Source organism: Corvus hawaiiensis, chromosome 1, assembly GCF_020740725.1.
Source record: "Corvus hawaiiensis isolate bCorHaw1 chromosome 1, bCorHaw1.pri.cur, whole genome shotgun sequence".
Lineage (NCBI taxonomy): Eukaryota > Metazoa > Chordata > Aves > Passeriformes > Corvidae > Corvus > Corvus hawaiiensis.
Window position 1 is genome coordinate 29381638 of NC_063213.1, and position 19715 is coordinate 29401352.

A 19715-nucleotide genomic window follows, 5' to 3' on the forward strand; every position below is an offset into this window, starting at 1 on the left:
GTTTGCCCACTGTTTGCTGCACTCACTGGTCACTCACACAACCTGGAACATTTAAACAGCAATGCCCTAGCAATGGCTCCTGGCAATGCCCCTTCCTTGCTTGATGGGCTCCCAAGGGCTACAGGGTCCTGAGAGGGCTTTGGGCTGCTGATCAGGTGTCCCTGAGCTTGGGATCCTCCCATACAGCACAACCCAACAGTCAACCCAAGACTGACCTCAGTCACCACAGATGTCTCTGCTGTCGCCTCTTCGATTGATTCTTGAACACTTTTACCAACTCAGAGAAGTGTCTCATTTCAAGATGGCACTTAATATTTTAGCCATTTAACCTAATTCTACATAAGTGTGTGCATGATGTGAAGTATGTGATTAAGATGTGCTTGATGTTCCGTAATGAATTCCTACTTCCGTGTCTCATTTCTTCTATTTTTCATCTTCTATCCTTAAGATAAACCTCTTGTTGTAGATATAGAGCCAGTACACCATCCCTTGCAAAGATGCAGTGCCCTGTGCCATACTTATCAGAGTACCTCTTCAGCATTGAGAACACCCCATCTTCAGGGGCTGGGTTCTGCCTCTTGCTATTTTACTCAGACCAGATCTGTGAGGGAAGGATATACCCACCCTTTCTGTGCTGGCAGACCCAGGCACAGTGGATTAATCCTATTACTATAAACAGGATGGATTGATTGTCCAGCTGCAGCCCAGGAGGAGATGCTAACTATGAGATCCTTCTTCTCAACACTTAACACTGTTTGTCTTTCCAGTGTGGCTCAAAACACAAATCATGCCACGATTATGGCAAGCTATTGGGAGAAAGAGGCTCTTGAGATATTCACTCGCCTTCAGCCCCCTCTCTGGTTTTTACATTAGCAGTTGTTTTCCTATGTGTTGTTATGATAGGAAGCAGAAGTGAGGTTTTCTCAAGTGTTGTAATTCCAATAATAACATCACTACTTGAGATATACAATGTAAAGCTGTTTAAAAGCCCAGCACAGTCATCTGCTGCTTGAGATAGATAGGTTGCAAAAAATAAATTCAGCAGCGTCTCTAAACATGTTCTTTAATTTTTCACTCTCTACATTTCTTAGGGATGGAGGATGTTAATCATTTTGCATACATCAATGCAAATGCAATTCAACTCAGTACTGACATGCGGTCTAATTGGCTTTAAAATGGAATTTTGTTTTTTGACTGCTAATTTTCAGGTAATGACTTTCTAATTGATTTTCTTTTTATGAAGGACCATTGATTCACTCCCTTCAATGAAATTCAGTTGGCTTCCCAAGAGAATTTATGAAAAGCTGTTGAAAACAAGGATCTATTACTGCTGTTTTCTTCCCACCTTGCTTTACTCTTCATTCTGTCTAAAGTATACTTTTTTTATTTTTCCATGAGCAAGCCTATCTTAACAAGGCTAAACAATTATATTGTGTACATATATGAGTGTGAAATGGTCTCTTTAGAAAATCCAAAACATCTTTATTCAAAAATGGATTGAATTTTTTGTTACATTCTTCCTAAAAACTAGATATTAACCATGACCTCTGATGTATTAATATGAGAGCTACTTAATATTTATCAGTTATTCTGAGTAATCAGTTTGGATCACACAGAGATTATCTGAACCAAAAAAGGATTGACAATTTTTAAATGGAGGTATGAGCTATTGTGTTACCATAATGCTTATACCATGCAGATGAGTTTGCATGGAGCACACTGGAGACTGCTTGAAAGATTTCTGTTTCAATACAGTATAGCAATCCCAGCTAGATTATAATGCATAATGTGAGTGATAATTAGAAATCTTTTGGTGGTCCTGTTTTGAACCTTGGTGTGTAGGACAATGACATGACAATAAAATGAATTCAAAAAATGAATGGAAGTCCATGCTGTTCTTTTAGTCTGATTTTACACATGTATTGTGGGAAGGGAGGAAGGAAGCTAGTGGCTTTAAAAGAAAACCTGTAAAGGTTTTGCAAGCCAGATCATGTTGTCATCTTGCAAGCTGTCTCAGACAAATTACTGGTTTTGCTTAATTATCTGGTTATTTTAATGTTATAGAAGCCCAGTCAGTGTTTTATCATCCCAGTTTACCACGTTCTTAAAAAGGAGACGTTATCTGTGATAGTGAACTATTCTTGGATATAGAGCAAAAGATGTAATAAGATCCAGTGACTGGATTAACAAACCAAGTAGAAATAATGCATATATCTAACACTGAATATAAGTGTGGAAGAGCTTCTGAAGGGGTGTGATAAATTAGACTTTCCATCACTTTCAATTTCGGAATCAAGGTTGGGTAATTTTATGAATGGTGCACTATAGCCCAGACTGTGAACTCATTAACTAAACTATTGCATGGGAGTTGGCACTGTGTCTACTGAACTCCAGAATAGATTATCATAATGCTCCCTTCTGGCTACCAAAGTCAATGAATCTCTGTATTTTGATTATTTATTATTATTATTAGAGTGGGCAGGGATGTAAAAAACAGTAAATGGATTTGGTTTGTTTTTAAAGGATCAGTGCATAAATAATAGCTAATTAATTCTCAACAAACACTTCCAAGAGAATTATCTCTGTCTTACAGACAATGAGTTTCAGAGGCATTGGGATGTCAGTCTCAGCTCACACAGTAAGTAAGCAGCAAAGCACAACTGCCAGCAGTCATTCCTGGCTGCTGTGCTTATGCTATTACAAGTATATACAGAGTTTTATCAAATGTCTGTAAAGGCATTTCCTGCAGGTGCTTCCTATGATCCTGTAGAGGAAGTTACGTTATGATGGCTTCTTTCATCTGAAGAGCTCCAAATTTGTTCTGAGCACTTGCAAGCTTGTTTTTAAAATACTCTCAAGTGGTAACTAAAGAAGTCTAGAAGTCAGGGAAAGGGATAGACAAGGAGATCCTGGTTCCTTTGTCTTTTCACTCCTCCTTCCTAAAAATCTCCACAAAGGATGTTTTTGGTATCTCTTGTAATAGTTTTAGAGAAAGGAATATAACAAACTAACGGAAGCAAGATAACGGTGTCCTTACTCTACTAAAGCTGGTGATGCTAGGAACACTTTGCCTTACTGGAAAACAGCAGTGTCAGTGTGAGGGAGCTTTGGAAAAAAAAAAGGAATACGCAAGATGATTCACTGTGTATCTGCCAGCCTTTTCCTGATCAGTTTGGGCCTTTGCATGGGAACAGAATCACAACAATCTTCTCTGTGCCACAGCAAATCCTTGTCACAGGCAAGCAGAATCATGTAAGAAAAATATTGCACCTAAGTAATGATCTTTGTACATCAGAATTTCCACCTTCTCCTTTTACATGAGTAGTAAAACTCATGAGGCTGTTAATAACATCAGTGTTGTTCTACTGACATCCAACTTTTCTTTTAAGCTAGTGGCCATGGAGGTTGTTGACCCTGCTTGGTGGTAGAAAAGACTGCAAAGAAATCATGCTAAACTCAAAAATGTCACTGCCTCCTTGGCCAGAGAAGCATGTATCCTGGCTGCCAAAAATAAGTAAACCAGAAATATCTGAGTCAGATAAAACTGCCAATGCTGTGTGAGGAAAAAAAAAATTACTTGCACACAACTAGTAATCAATTGACTCTAATGTTCAATCCCCTAAGATTTATGACTCAGCTTAAAATTAAATTTAGGAAGTTTCTGTTGAAAGAAAATTGGGCCGTTACATCACTTTACTACTTGCTTAATGAATTGTAAGGAAAGAAGTGGACAGGTGATCAAAATTTAAAATCCTTCCCTCTTCCAGTTATTGTTTGCAAACTAGATTTACCTTTGGTGATTATTAAACAAGGTTTCTGATTTATGAAAGTCCTCCTATTTCAGATGCTTACAGCTATTTGAAGGCATTCCAACTAAAAGATGGCTATACAGTCACTTTCAGAGTAGTAGTTGATGTGAACCTGAACAAAACAACATCATATGGAAACTATAAATGCATATTATCTGTCAAAGGGAAAAATATAACTTCTGAACGCATACAGTTGCAAAAGAGCTAATGGGATGAAATCAAATTGTACACTTTAAAACAAAAATAGGACCTTCAGTATTTCTTATTCCATCATTGTCTCTTTTGTTAGCAGTTTACTAAATTCACAGGGGTTTCCAGTCAAAGATTACTTCTTACTCTGAACTTCTGATATAGATACCAGGCGTTTTTTTCATATGAAGACTGAGAATCGACTTGAGCAGAAATACAAGAATTCTGCATTTCTCCCAAAATACTTTCAGTCATTTTCATCTTAGCAGGGAAAAAAAAAAAAAAATCAAAGAAATCCCTGAAGAAAGAGGTAGCTTCTGACAATTCAGATATTTCTTTGTAAAATATTCTTGTGGCTTTTTGGTATCATTTCAAAAAGCCAAGTGGTTAAAACTGTCCTTATTTCCCTAGAAAGATGAGCAGCTATTGAATGCAAGTTGAAGGACAAGCAGGCATGTTTGAAGGCTGTCACATACTGTAATTCTGCCTTTGGGGATTTCTTAGTAATATTCTTTTGATTAGTTTGAAAGGATTATTCTGAGGAATCCTACTCCAGGTATTCTTCCTGAGACAAGAATTTTGTGTTTGCTTGCATGCCCTTTTGCTTATGATTCTCTGCATTTAAAGCCCTTTTAACCTTATACTGAGTTTTAGAAAGGATCTACACACTTTTCATTGATGTTTCTCATATTTACATTTTGGTTACTGTTTTTTTGATCATGTCCTTGGTCACAGAAGGTTCTAAACCTGTGATCCTTTGTCAGGAAGATCTTGACTGAAGGTCGTAACTTTCGGAGTATGGGCTCTGCCTAGGGTGAACTGGACAAAAGGAAAGGAAAATGTTTAGTGAGTTCTTGTACCATCGTTGACATTGATAACTGATTGATCATCCTTTGGAATCCATAATTTTTTGGAATTCATAATTAGTGTATGTGAAGTAGTCTAGATAAGTTAATTTTCTTTTCTTTCATCTTGACATATTCAGAGAGTACTGCAGCTACATCCAGAAACTGAAACGTGTTACTGTTAGATGGCAATAGTGCTAATTTTCTTTTTTTTCTTCTTCAGTCATTTTTTGCTAAATCTTGACTTAATACTATATGTGAACTTTGTTTATTTCATAAACATTGCAAATTGGAAGCATGCAAAAACAAAACAAAAAGGATTCAAAATTATTTCAAATGCATACTTTTGATGTTTCTAGAATTTTAAATCAATTTTGTAATATTTTAGTATGATTTAAGGACAGCTGAAACATGTTTAAAGACAGCTTATAGGCTTTTTTTAATCCAGTCTTACTTCCCTTTATTGGGAAGCTTATCTGAATTATGGAGAATACAAGTGCTATTTGCAATTAACTATAATCCCAGAATTAAATAGATACTGAAAGTATACAAGAAAAACAGCTGATTATTTAATTTTTGTCTCCAAAGTTTGTTTATTTTATCTCAGTAAACAATATTAACTTTATACATTAAGCAATTAATGTTACAGTGGGGATTCTGTAACACGATATATCAAACAAGGAGGCCGTGGAAAAGAAATATATATGGACAGATTCTTGGTAGATGTTTCAGAGATGTTTATTTCCCCAGCTGCATGGCTGGGATCTGCCAAGGAACTGCTCCAGTCAGGGACCCGAGGGTCCTTGCCTGCGCAGGGAAACACAAAACAACCAATGGGGAACGAGGCTGACCAGGGGCAGGGAAACCCCGTGTCTCCCCCCCAGGGCCCCTCTCCCAGGGCTACATGGCAGGGGGGAAGGGACCCCGACATTTCACCCGTTTATTTTTAACAAAAGAGATTTAAAACTTAACATTGAAAACAACTGGATAAACATAACAAGAACAGTTGTAAAACAAAATAAGCCACCCTCCTGAGTCTTTAAATGTCCAAACAGATTCTCTGGAACATCTTAAGGCTGACAGAAGGGAGACAGGACTCTTCTGGCATGCTTTATGGGGAAACTGAGGCAGGAGAGGGTTTAATTTCTTCCCCTGCCCCCCCCTTTTCATCCCCCGCTCGACATTGGAAAGGGATTTTTGGGGAAACAATTGGCAAAGGCATGGTTTTGTGAGGGAAACCGTGGGTGGAAAAACGGATTGGGAATACACTGGGGGTAATAGGACATAGGGTAAAAGGGAAAGGTGGGATTAGGAAAGGGAAACTGTAGGGGGGGCCTACAATGGAGATACTGTCTAACATGACTACGATTTTTAGCATATATACTGCCTTTCACAGAAACACCATCAGGCCCTGTGACCTCTGCTGCTTGTAACCCTCTTCTACCTAGCACAATTTTGAATTCCACCACCTCTCCATCTCCCAAGCTTGGGATGTATTTTTCAGGGTTATTCTTTTTAATAGCAGCTCTATGAACGAATATGTCTTGCTGGTTGTCACATCTTGTTATAAAACCATAATTTTGTTTAACATTATAACATTTTACTATTCCTAAAACCTTAGCTACGATGATTTTTTCCTTTTTCCGAGTGGCTGCTGTTTTCTGTCTCGCTGCACTTTTGCTTTCTCTTTCTCTCACTCCCGTATTGGAACTGCCGGGGTTGTCAGTGCTGCCGGGGCCACCGGAGCTGCTCATGCCTGCGCGCTCTTCCCGGGGTCGCATTCGGGGCCGCGCAGGCCGGGCTGGGCCATGCCGGGCTGTGCTGCTCAGCTCTCTGCGCTCCGCTACTTTTGCTCTCAGCTTCGCTGCCGCTGCCAGGCGCTGCACTCACATCTCGGCTGGGCCCCCGAGCGATGACCCCCCCCGTGCCCTGCTCCAGCACGCGTTTCAGCTGGGCGCGGCTCCACCGCCAGCTGCCGCCCACGCGCCGCCCCTGTCGGTCGGGCGTTCACGGGGCTCGCTCCACCATGCGCTGCGTGGGGCCAGGCGGGCTCCCGCCACACCTTGCTCCGCTGCCGACACTGCAGCATGCGTGGCTCCGCCCACGGGAACTGCCTCGCTGCTGCTTGGAGAGGGCTCAGTCCACGTGGCCGAGGCCGCACGGTCCCTGAACCAGGCTTCCCTTCGCCAAGACACAGCTGACATTGCTCAACAGTCTCGGTAATTAAATAATATTCACGAAAATATTCTTCCATCGGCATATATTTTGACTCAAAAATTAACTGTGTCCAAATGGTGTTCCAGAAGTCTTTGGTAAGAATCACATCCCAAGAAACATAGAAAAAGTTCTTAAACAACCATGCCAATAAGTGTTTCAGTTCTTTTTGAGCTTGAATCAAGCTAAAATTTACAAATCGTTGTTCAAGAATCTTTTCAAGTTTAAGATAGATGTCCATATGTGGCTCTGAGAGACAAGAGTCTTTCCACGGATCCTCCATAGTTTAAATATGGAATAGCAAAACAAAAACAAGAAGAGGAATCCAAAGTTTCTTTACTCACAAATCAGTCGCTGTGCTTAGGGATCGGGGATCGTTCTGCCCGCAATTTTCCACCATTTGTTACAGTGGGGATTCTGTAACACGATGTATCAAACAAGGAGGCCTGTGGAAAAAAAATATATATGGACTGATTCTTGATAGATGTTTCAGAGATGTTTATTTCCGCAGCCACGTGGCCAGGATCTGCCAAGGAACTGCTCCAGTCACGGGACCCGTGGGTCCTTCCCCCGCACAGGGGAACACAAAACAACCAATGGGGAACAAGGCTGACCAGGGCAGGGAAACCCTGTGCCTCCCACCCAGGGCCCCTCTCCCAAGGCCACATGGCAGGAGGGAAGGGACCCCGACAAATTAATACAGAATAACCAGACTTTATTTCTCACAGATTGATTTACAATTGTATTCTTGCAACTATTTCAGATATGCCACATTTTGTTTCACAGTTATTTCTTGCATGCTGATTGTCTAGTCAGAATGGCAAAGATCTGGAAAGTAGCCTCTGGACTCTGCTGTGAATGAAACATAGGAAAACTATTCATAACTGAGAAAAGTTTATCTTAAATATTGACCATCCTGATTTACTTATGGCTCAAATTGAAAGACTATAAAACCAGCAAGTGCAGTAACTTTTATTTATAGATACAAAATGAAGTCACAAATTGGTATTTTCTATCATGGGTGAAGATTGTTGTTTAGATTGCTATGTAACTAATTAAGAGCTCGAAAGCTTTATTTAGTTGCTATGTCCTTACTTATGCGCTAGATGATTCTCAACAGTATTTAAAACAGATTTTGCCTTTGTACTTTTTTTCTGCAGGGTGTTTGAGTCTTATAATCTGATGCACTAAGTCAGGGGGTGTGGAATGACACTGCTGAGTTTGTGCTTTCCTCTCCTAAGTGCACCCTCCCGTAACAGCCTCGACTGTTTGGGTTGCAAGTAACCCGGCAGAGTAGTAGGGCTGTGTGGAAGAGATACAAGAAGCTTTGAGACAACAGTGGTGCACAAGGAGTAAATACTGTTCTGAAAATTACTAAAAAGCTATTTTAAAATCATTAAAGTGTGCAAAAATTTCTAAGTACATCAGTAGTAGAGAGGAAAAGAAACCAAGGACCGGTCTGGGTTCCTTTGTGTTTGACCTTCTTCTCAAGGTGAGAGCTCCTGTTGCTGCTGAGCTCTGTGCACCAGCAGCCAGTGATCAGAGAGCTGTTACTGTTATTATTTCGGTAACAACGCAGTTGTGCTTAGATTTCTTGGAAACACATTCTTCCTGTCTCTCTGTCATTCCACAGGAGATGCAGCAGAAGTAATTTTTTCTGTATTAATGAATAAAATCTCACAACTCCTGTAGAGAAAAGCGGGTTTTATTCTGCCTGCACAACCATTTCACACTGATTTTTGTATTCTTTTTCTTTTAACATGAATCTCAGTCAGTGGGCAACTTTTGGAACTAAGGTGTTGATCACATTCTCTATTTTGTAGAATACATTTATTTTGTACCCAGGAAAATTTATATTTTACTTTGTAGCAGCTGAAGAGTGGCAAGTTTTTAATTTAGTTCCTATCTCCCACTTTGCTTCACTGACCACAAAAGGCTCAGATTTCTAATTTAGACACCCATGTGAATACTTGACTAGGTGCTTTAGCATTATTTTATTTTTACAACCCCATAAAATAATTTAATTTTTACTCCATATTTTATATGTGGAACCAAGATTAAGTCAAAACTACCTGATCATTTTGTGTCTTCCTGGAACTATACTAAGTGCCACAGAAAAACTTTTTGCAACTTACTTGTCTAGCATCACGTGGGAACTGTCACAAAGAGAATCTGGCACCTGTGCTGTAGGGCACACCCTATCTGTTACCTTCATGGAAGATGGCCCATTCCCATCTGGCAGACCACAGGCTTAGGCACTGTGCATGCTTTGTTCTCTCATGCTAATAAAGGCACTATCGTAAAGATACCAGTCTTATTCATTATGAAACCTCAAGTTGCCCCCAGAGTGGGTCCTGCAATGTCTAGGAGTTAAAATCTGTTTAGTTTATTTAAGACTAAGAGAAAGATAACGATTACTCCCCAAAGTGTTAAGAAGCTTTTACTAATGATGCAATCAGTTGATCTTAACAACAAAGATAAAACGTTATGCTGTGATGGGAAGGTTGTATTTTCTCAATTTAAATCAAACTGTAAATGCTGACTATTAAATCTTGGGAACAAATTGCCAGAGACTAGGACAGACTTCCATTGGCAAAATTTTTCAAATCAAGCTCATGTGTTTTTCCTTGAATTTAGATATGATTAAAAATGAAAAAAAAAAAAAAAACACAAAAAAGAAAACAAAACACCCTAAAACCTCAAGGTATTTCAGCCTCAGTTATTTAGTGTATCAGGATGAATAATCACAATTTTCTCTCTGGGAATCATGTGAATCTCTGGGGAATAAATAGCAGGTAACTATGTAAATAAATTAATATCATAATGATATTCAGGCATTCATTAAGACCCTGTAGGAAACAATAATTCTACTAGCAGCGTTGACTTTCCATCCCTAATGATATTTTAATATTTTTTGTGTATAGCTTAGGTTTAAAAAAATTTTAGAATGCTTCCATTTTATGCCAAGTGGAACAAAATCTATATAGTTCAGCATAGGGGTTGAAATCTCTTCTTCATTATGCAGGCCTGAAAATAATCTATTAGCTTTGAGGATATCTGTTTTAGAAATTTTTCATGTTATGTTTGGTGCCTTCACCAAAAGGGAAGAATGTCTTTGCCAGTGAGATATTTCACACTTCTCTGGAATATTATTCAATTTCAGGATGTAAAGAAACATGACACTGTTGGTGTCTTTGCTGTGATGCTATCTGTGATGTCCCATAAAGTAAAATTTAACAGTATCCATACGTCCGTGTCTCCTTGTTCATGAGTCTAAAAGTTAGAGGAATAGGGTTATTAAGGGGAGTTCTGGGGAAAAAAAAAAACAAACAAAACCCTCCAGTCTGTATACATGTACATTGTCAGATGTCCACCTCAAATATTCCAATAATACAAAGTCAGCAAAGGGTTCCTGTCCAGTCCTGGAAAGAAGTCAGTTTCCCTAGCAAAATTTACAGATAATTTGGTAATATTTCTATTAATAAAAAAAGTATGAGCAATTGTACGTAGAAGTATGAGAAAAGCAATTAATTCTTGAGTTTGGGGTATACGAGCAAGATGGAGAGGTAGTTCTTTGTTTGTTAAGAATTTTGGCTTTAGGCTTCATTACTCAAAGTAAATTAAACAAAGATAATATCCTACAACAGTGCCAGAAGATAAAAGCATGTTTCACTTACATCCAGTTACTGAGTCATGTTCTGGAAGCAGTAGTTGTGAGGGTGTGGGGATTTTTGGTTTGTGTTTGTTTGCTTGTGTATAGGAGTTTCAATTGTTTCTTTTTTAAAAGAAAAACTTCAAACATCAATACCTTAAATTAAAACTCACAGATTTTTTATAATGAAGCTTGTATTTGTAATTTTTCTTTCATCTGAAATTATGCTCAGGTATCATATCTTGCTCTTCAATTCTCTGTCTTTAAATTTTAAAAACATTTTTTAGGAAACATTATACAGAACTGAAATCCCTCCAAGTTATCTGTGAATAGCAAATGACATTATTCCTTAAAAATTTTTTGAAACTTACAGGTTCCTTGAAGTTCTTGTCAAAATAACAAAAAAACACAGTTTCTGTAGAGGAGATTGAATTCTTTTTAAGTAAAGCAGTAGTTATCAGGTTGTATAATGTTACCCTAATTTGTTCTAAAGACCAATAACATTATTTTGCTAAATCATTTAGTTTTGTTTGGAAATGTGAAAGGGTAAAAGGCAGTAAATAAGCTTTTGGCTTTAGTCTTTGCATGTAATGATGATTCCATTATATTATTCATTAAATTATGATGCACACATGGTTAGAATATGTTTTCAGCATGCAAAGACAGAATTTGAACCTGTAAGTAAACTTCCTAGGAATCAGTAGAGAATATAAGGGTGTAAGGTGAACAAAAAGATGGATCTGATTAAAAAGTGCTAGGACACATTTTGAGCATAGAACAAAAGAGTGTACTCAGTTTTAGTGAAAGCCTGCTAGTAGATGTTCCTTACTTTGAGTATGTGAGTAGTTTTCCAAAAATTTTTGAGTACTTCACACATAACATAGGGGATTGTTTTTATATATATATGTATGCACACACAAATATATATAAAACAAATGTGGCTGAGGGAATTATATGGAAAACCACTGAAATTAGAATTTACTTCTAGCACTCAGAATCAAGTTCATATGAACACAGCATCATCAGCATTATAATGTTTAGTTGATCCACTTGTTAATCCTGAGCTCATAGGAGTTCTGGTCCTTCTATAACCACAAATTCCAAAGATGAGATCCAGCACCTGCTGAATCATTTGAGGATTTCATCATTTGTGATAAGGGAAATACCTGCTGTTGCTTTTAATTACATTCAAATACTTTTCTTTCATTCAGATGCATTTCTGTGTGAGGTGATTATGCAGGATGCTGTAGAAATGTTGTTTAGCTCTGAACATGTTTGTTTTTAGGGAAACTGTAGTGTTACTGATTGCACTGTTCATTGGAGAGAATGAAGAAATACTCCTTTGAATAGAAGATTACTGCTTCCTATCACCTATTTTTACTCCACACAATGGCACCACATGAAATTAAAGCAACATGTCAAAACTGAGCTGAAATGGAGATAACCGACATCTGTTGCTTTCTGATGCATTAAATTTTTTCTCTTTGTTTGCTATTATTCTTTCCTTCTGCAACCTGTTTTGCTATCATGTTTCTTTTTATCTCTTTTTTTTCCCCCTTCCCCTTGAAGTTAATCTCTTAACATTCTCCTTTACCCAATCCTCTTATTCTTGTTGTGTGAGTTTGTATGACACAATTGGGGTGTGTTTTCATAGGTACTGAGCAAAGAAATGTTTCTCCAGCAAGGAGGAATTGATGAAGTTCACGTTTTGCCTTTTTTTCTTCAATGTTCATGTGGTAAAGTAGAAACACATTTTTGGAACATCTTGTCTTCTCTGAAATCCGCTGTGGCTTTCAGCTTGTGCAGAACCAGTATGTGATGTGAATTTTCCTAGGGCCCCTGGATTTGAACTGCCCTGCAGTGCCAAACACCATCCCGCTGCACTGCTGGCCAAGACCTTCCAGCACCCAGCCAGCCCTGCTCTGCTCTTTGATGGTGCAGGGTCTTGAGAACTCAAGTGGAAAACAGTTTCTAGATTTTCTTTGCTTTGCAGGCTGGCAGCCATAACCAAAGCTGTCAACATCTTGTTTTTGTAATCATTCTAGTTTTTGAGTTTTTGAAAAAATTATTTGGTTTGGAATTCACGGGATTTTCTATAAAATAAAATTTTTAAGATTTAGTCACCTTCATGCTTAACTCACCTTGGAGTCCCAAAGAAAAATCCAGTTATATTTCCTAAAGACATATTCTGGTTGCCTGTGGATGTTTCCGTATTTTATAATATGGTACTTCTGTTTCCTATTTCTGCCATTTATAGAGCTATAGTACCATGGAACACAGACTCTGTAGTGTTTTCATATTTCAGTGTCAAAATAAAGCTAGAAGCAGAGAAGTTTTTTCAGAAATTCAGAGACATAAATTGTTCCTTCCTTTGCTAAAAAAGCAAAATATAATTATCAAGAGTATAACAGTAAGTATAAAATTAAAGTAGTGAAAAAAAGCACTAGTAATTTTAAAAAGTTATGAAAAAATTTAGTAGTTCCTCTTAGAGGAAAAGAAATATCCTACTATTCCATGCATTGCTCTATTTTCACATCATCCTAGAAAGAGCCTCCGCTGAAGTAATTTTAGTACTTCTCTCTCAATAGATCATTAATTTGGATAGAGAATTTTTCACCTGAATTAATTCAGGTGAAGAATTAATTTTCCCCTTAATTAAATTAAGTTCTCTGGTATATATGTGATGATATTTTTCAGTGAAGTACAGGGCTTTTCTCTGCTTCACAGAGAGCTGAGAGATTACAAACATCTTTTTGTTTACTTGGTTTAGGATCTAATCACCATTCTTTCACCATTTTACTCTTTGGTTAAAGTAGGAGAACTTGCACTGTTATTCACTTAATAACATTTCAGGCATTTCTGTGCCTCATTATTTCAGAGTTAAATTTTTTAATGCTGAGAATTTCTTTTTAATCCTTCATTGTAAAATGCATTTTTCTAAAAGGAAATTTCGTAATGTACTTCCTTTATCCATACAGTCGAGTACTGTAAAACTGTTGTAAACTGTCCTAATACAGAAAACTAAAACCATTTTTGGGCAGTTTTACTTACATACTACTGTTAAACTGTATGTTACTTCATTACAATACTTATATGAATTTATAATTTAGCTCTAGCATTTTTAATTATTGATTAGAATATAGTTGTTCTTTAAGTATGGGATAAAAAATTGAGTCTGAATCTTAATTTTCCATAGCTTTCCTTCCAAATTTCCCAAACTCTTACCTTCACTTTTCTCCGGAGAGAAAAGTGTTTTAGTTATGCAAAGAGAATTATGCTGAGTGTCTCTATGGTGTCCTTATATACAGCGGGGTGGCTGAATCATATTGGTAAAGCCAAAGGGAAATTTAAAGATCACACAACAATTTTTGCTGTAACTTCTGCTGAATGACTGATCATTTATTTATTTTTTTAAAAACTTTATTAGTTGGCCTGTTAAAATATGATACCTGTCCTGTAAACCTGCCCTGTTAAATTTTTAAAATTATTTGCAGCTAAACAGAGTTTGCTCTTAAGGAGCAACAAAAATCTCAGTGAATATTTTTGAAAGCTCCATTCATAATGTTCAAAAGCACTGCTTAGAAAGGATTTTGGGACTTATTTTCTTACTTTTCTTAATTCTTATTATGTTACTGTCCTGTGGAGCACTACCTTTGAGAAAAGTGGTTGTGGCTAATAACATTCCCAGTCTTTTCATTGCAATGTGAACTGAAATATGAAGCAGCTTACAGAAGTCAGTATCCAAGACAAGAAGAGAAATGATTTACAGAACAGAAAATTTTGGAGTTGGGCTCATGAGATGGTGTTTTACAGACAAGTGAGCCATTTTGATCATTTTCCCAGTTTGGGTTAAAGAAAAAAACATGATACCTGGCAAAAATATTTAAGTGATTTAATGAGATTAATAATCTGAAATAATTGTTTAATTTATATAGGTATTTCCACCTTTTTTCTGAAAAAAATAGTTTTGCAAGGCGGCTTCTTACTGTAAATTTCTATATTTTATTTATTTTTTTAGCCAGAGATTCACTCCCTGTTTAAAAAATCCTATTAGAGATGTGGGTCTAAATTATACCTTTAAATCTTTTGGCCAGAAAAGGAGATTTTACAGCAATTGTGCATAATTTTCAAGCTCCTTTAAATTGATTTTTCAGTCTTGCAATAATGGATTTTGGCCTGATATTTGCATTATCCACAAAGTGTGTATGACTATTCCCCATTTATTTAAATGAAGGCTGTGTTTAAAAGATACTGTTCTGCAGGAGACTGAATGGAATGTGCTTTATTAATCTGGGATTGCCTTATTCTCTATGGACTATGTTTATGCATTCAACAGAGGTTACTGATTCATATAGCAATAGGAACCCTTGAAATGCCATGTACCTGCTGAGATCAGCCCTCTTTCTGGCAAAGGACTGGTAAAGCACAAGTCAGGGCACAAAATTTGGAGAGCTATAGAAAATAATTTTGATTTTGAGAATTGTTTTCATCAATCATTTAATTAAATTATGTAGAAAATATCATGTCTTCCTATATTCAGCTTCCTTTGACCATAACATTTCTGGGAGATTAAAAAAACCCAAATAAGCCTAAACCAAAGCTACCAGCAAACCTCTACATTTAATAGGGTTTTGATAAGATTATGCCAAGCATCATAAAATTAAGCCATTCCCAAATGGAATTTGCTCTTGAACTATGAACTATTACCTTGCATGCTCACTAAAATATACATTTTTAAAGGAATCAAAATTTTTATTTCCTCCATGAAGTTCTGTGATTCCTAGAAGATAAAAAAACAGGCAGCTGCTTGCTCAGTAGGATTTTTGTTGTTGTTCAGTGTACGCTTTCCTTTGTCTTCTCTTGCTCAGAAGAGAGAACTGTTCACTTATACCACTTGAATATATAAGTACTTCAAAGACACTAATTAATGTCTCCTACTAACTTATCTGTGAAGTGAGGAGTGCCATCATCATCATTTAGCACATCAATAGCTGCAGCACAGAAAAATTAAGGTGAATGTAACTGTTAATGTTATAATTTTGTGAGTCCACCAAAGAAGGGATCCTGTGCATCTTCCTTACATCTACGACCACCTGGGTCTACTATGCATGCCACAAAATAATTATTCTTCTAAGATATATTTTTTTAATAAGTAGTGTCTGAGCATGTAAATAGCTATTCCTATTACTGTAAACAAAAGACCAACTTGAATTTTATCTCTTTCAGTATTTTGATGACTATAGTTTACAATAGTAGTCCTTAATCTTTGGGGTTTTATTCCACGATTGGTATTTATTATAGGATTTTTCTATGTATTTATTTGGATGTCAACCGTATAGACACTAGAATTGATTTCTTTTTTTCCTTCTTTCCCTTAGGCATTTCCTGGAAATACAAACTCTGACAGCGTGGTCCGGCATGATTTACAACATCCAGTTATTGCTCGCTATGTAAGGATAGTTCCTTTGGACTGGAATGGAGAGGGCCAAATTGGGTTAAGAATTGAAGTCTATGGCTGCTCCTACTGTAAGTTTTTCCATTATGATCCTTTTTTTTCCCCCCAAATAAAAACTCGCTTTGGATTTTGGATTAAATGCAGATCTCAAAGACTTTTACCTTAGTGACAGGATTGCTAGTTGTGTTACCCAAGACTTCAGGAAATATTTGTTGGAACTTTAATTCTGAGTTGATAGTTTGTTCTTCTCTGGAAGATGCGACATTGGAATTTGCGATAGCTCTTTGAAGTTTCTCCTTTTCATTGTCGTGGTTTCTGTTGTAGAAGGCTTTGGTTACTGTATAAGCTTGATTGGTACATTTGAGGAAGAGATTGTATTCAAATGTCATGTTGGGTCTTGAGGGATAAAACAGAAACAGGACATAGTTTATTGCCTGGTACTAGAGATAAAATTAAAGCAATAAACAAGAATTCTATCAGAATAGTTAAGATTGTCTAAATATGTGACACATTTTTCTGAGATATTTCCTTGAGTGTTTGAATGTGACTTCAGAATTTCTTCTGAAGTCTGGGCGAGCGATGGGTACAAGTGCTTCTGTAGTTAAGACCAGAACTGATAAGGCTTTAAGAAAAGTGAGGTTAGTTTCTAATGCTCTTCCTTCAATCCAGGCAGTTCTTAAGTCTGCAAACCTGCAAAACTGAGTTTATGATGTCCTATTTCTATGTATTTTTTAGGTAGTATCCTGGATTTGTTGGTACTTTAGCTGGAAGATGTTATTTGAGATTTGTCTTTTAATAACCAGACATTAGAATGAAATGAAGATGACTCATCACTGACTTCATTGGGTGACATAAGACATATTGGAGCCCTTTGCCATTCTTAATAGCAAAAAAAGAAAAATTGTGATTTCAGTTACTTTTTTGATTAGATTAGATTAGATAGTCAAAAGTCTACATACTTTCCTTCAACACCAATAGAACCATGAAGAATAGCGGTTTTATATTTTTTCTTATTTGCATACAATGAATGTTTTAAAAATGTGTATTGAATCACAGAGAATTTCCAAACATCTGCAGGAACTTAGCTGAGAAATCAAATCAAGTTTGCTGTGGTGTTGGTGCTGCTGTGCTGGGGGTACACATGGTTGTTAGATATATTTGCAAAAATACAAGGGCAGGAGCTGTTACAAGACAAAGTGTAATGGTTTTGAACTAATAGGGAGTCAATTTAGATTAGATATAAGGAAGACATTTATTACAGTGAGGGTGGTAGAACACTGTAACAATTTACCCACAGAGGTGGTGGTTGCTCCATCCGTGGAAACAAAGTCAGGTTGGCTGGGGCTCTGAGCTACCTGATCTAGTTGAAGATGTCTCTGATCATTGCAGGGGGATTGGACTAGATGGCCTTTAAAGGTCCCTTCCAACCTAAACTGTTCCATGTTTCTACAATATCTGTTACCTGAGTATCTGCGGGTTACTCTAAAGTTAATTTGTACTCAAAGAGAAACTGAACCTCTGAAGTTTTAGGTACAGCTCTGATTATTCAGTACATGGCTCTTAATAAACAAGCATTTACCATCATACTGCTAAAATGTTCTACATGCTGTTTTAAGTATACTAAACACTACAGCATGGCTAATTTTCCAGCATAATAAATACTTTCTTCTAATATACGTCCTTGCTTGTACATCAAATGCAAATTCAGGAGTTTGATACAAGAAACCAAAATCTAGTTTACTGTCAAATATAACTCTCTTTAACAGAAGAAAATGTAGCAGAATCAAACAATAAACCTGATGATATTTGCTGCAATATTTGCACATAAAAATGGCACATTTTGATGAAGAGAACAGACAAAATACTGTAGGTACGCAACAAGATAATTTTAGAGGCTTAAAGTAAATGTGAGAAAAAGTAAAACACAGCTTGCTGACAAAGTTATTTTAGTTGTTTGATGAAAATTTGCTTGCTTGCTGAACTTTTGGAGGAGAATCAAAAGCATCTGCCAAGGACACAATGTATGGAACCATAAAAATACTGACAAAAATACGTCTTCACAGAAGAACTACGATGGCCCAATGTAATTTCGTAATTTTACTGAGAGAGTATTGCTGGTCTGTTTGTATTAGAAGTGATTTCAGTAATAATTGAAGATTTTTTTTAATGTAATACTAAAAAGAATATATTCTGGTTTTATGTGAATAGGGACTTTTCTTTTAACAACTCTCCTATAATACAGTGTGGTTTTTACATGCAGGAATTGGGCTGCTCCCAAAATGGTATAAGTAGAGAGCAGCAGGGAGGTTGAGAAGAAAAACTAAAAAATCACTGTGTTAAGAGAGAGGAAGGCAGCCCTTTGGTATGAACACTGTAACCAGGGAGTACTGTTTACAAATTCCCAGCTTGTCTTCAGATGAATTATTTGGAGCCAGGTGTAAATGCTGCACCATTCCATGTAGATGTGTCCTTTGGCAGAGGCCAAGTTTTTAAGCTTATGATTAGAAGTGCACATATTTGCATATAAATATAAGCACTGCCAGTGTGATTTGCAGATTAATCTTGCTGTCATTTAAGGAACTGCCCATTTAGATAATCACCAATTTTAAAAGCCTGATTAAAAGACAGACTTCTAGTCAAATCTGCCTCAATTTTTGGAACTATTACCTAAATAAAAGGCTGCCCAATATATCATAATTCTAATTTTTCTTTCAGTTAATAGATAATGTATTCTTTTATTTAGGTATCTTCAGATACAAAAATCATATTTTTCTCACATTGCACACAGGGTTTAATTGGGAAGCCATACACAGTGGCTGTAAAAACTCTTTCATTGCACATTGTTGCAACCTGGTAATTAGCCTCAGACCTTTAAGAAAAATGCTTCCTCATATTGAACTGCTTATTCAAACATCAGGTCACTAATTGCCATATTTCTGGTTTGTATTTTTTTTGTATAAGCATTTAAGATACACATTTAACTTTTTTTGTACAAGGGGTGAAATCCATGTCCTTCCTTGCCCAGCAAATCAAGTTTAAAAAGAGACGTGTTTTCCAGAGAGTAGCAATTAGAGTTCACATCTGTACCCTGGAGAAGTTAATAGCATTACCAAATCATCTTCTTTTAGTTTTGGTTTGCTTAAAGTTTAAAATCTGTTCTGTCTTTTAAATTTTATCTCTATATTTTGTGTAGATGAGATCTATGGGGTTGTCTTCTAACAGAAGAGTTCACAGAAGTCACCAAAAAAGAATTAGGGCCTTACTCTACAACAAGATTCAGAATGAAATTTATTTTGTTTCTTTTTCTATAGTGAAAAACTGACTATATCTTATTTTTTAAAAAATATATTAAAATTGGGTAAAGAACTTGCTCGATTATATTAATGGAGAAATTGCATGAGCAAAATAAGCTTGAAAAATCACAACAAATAGACTATTAGACAACATTAGAAAACACTTTTTAGTCAATGGGACTTTTAGCTTTTATTTTAAAATTATGTATTTCATAAAAGCTAAAGGGGAAAGGGTCTTTACACTTTAAGTAACATCAT

The 19715-nt window shown here is 36.6% G+C and overlaps 1 protein-coding gene across 1 annotated transcript in view; it reads left to right on the forward strand.

Moving 5' to 3' along the window:
• Positions 1-19715, forward strand: part of CNTNAP2 (contactin associated protein 2) — a 1047411-nt gene that overhangs the window by 457729 nt on the left and 569967 nt on the right. Inside the window, exon 4 of the mRNA XM_048297819.1 lies at positions 16088-16235. Coding sequence (XP_048153776.1) covers positions 16088-16235 — 148 coding nt within the window. The remainder of the gene's footprint in view (positions 1-16087; positions 16236-19715) is intronic.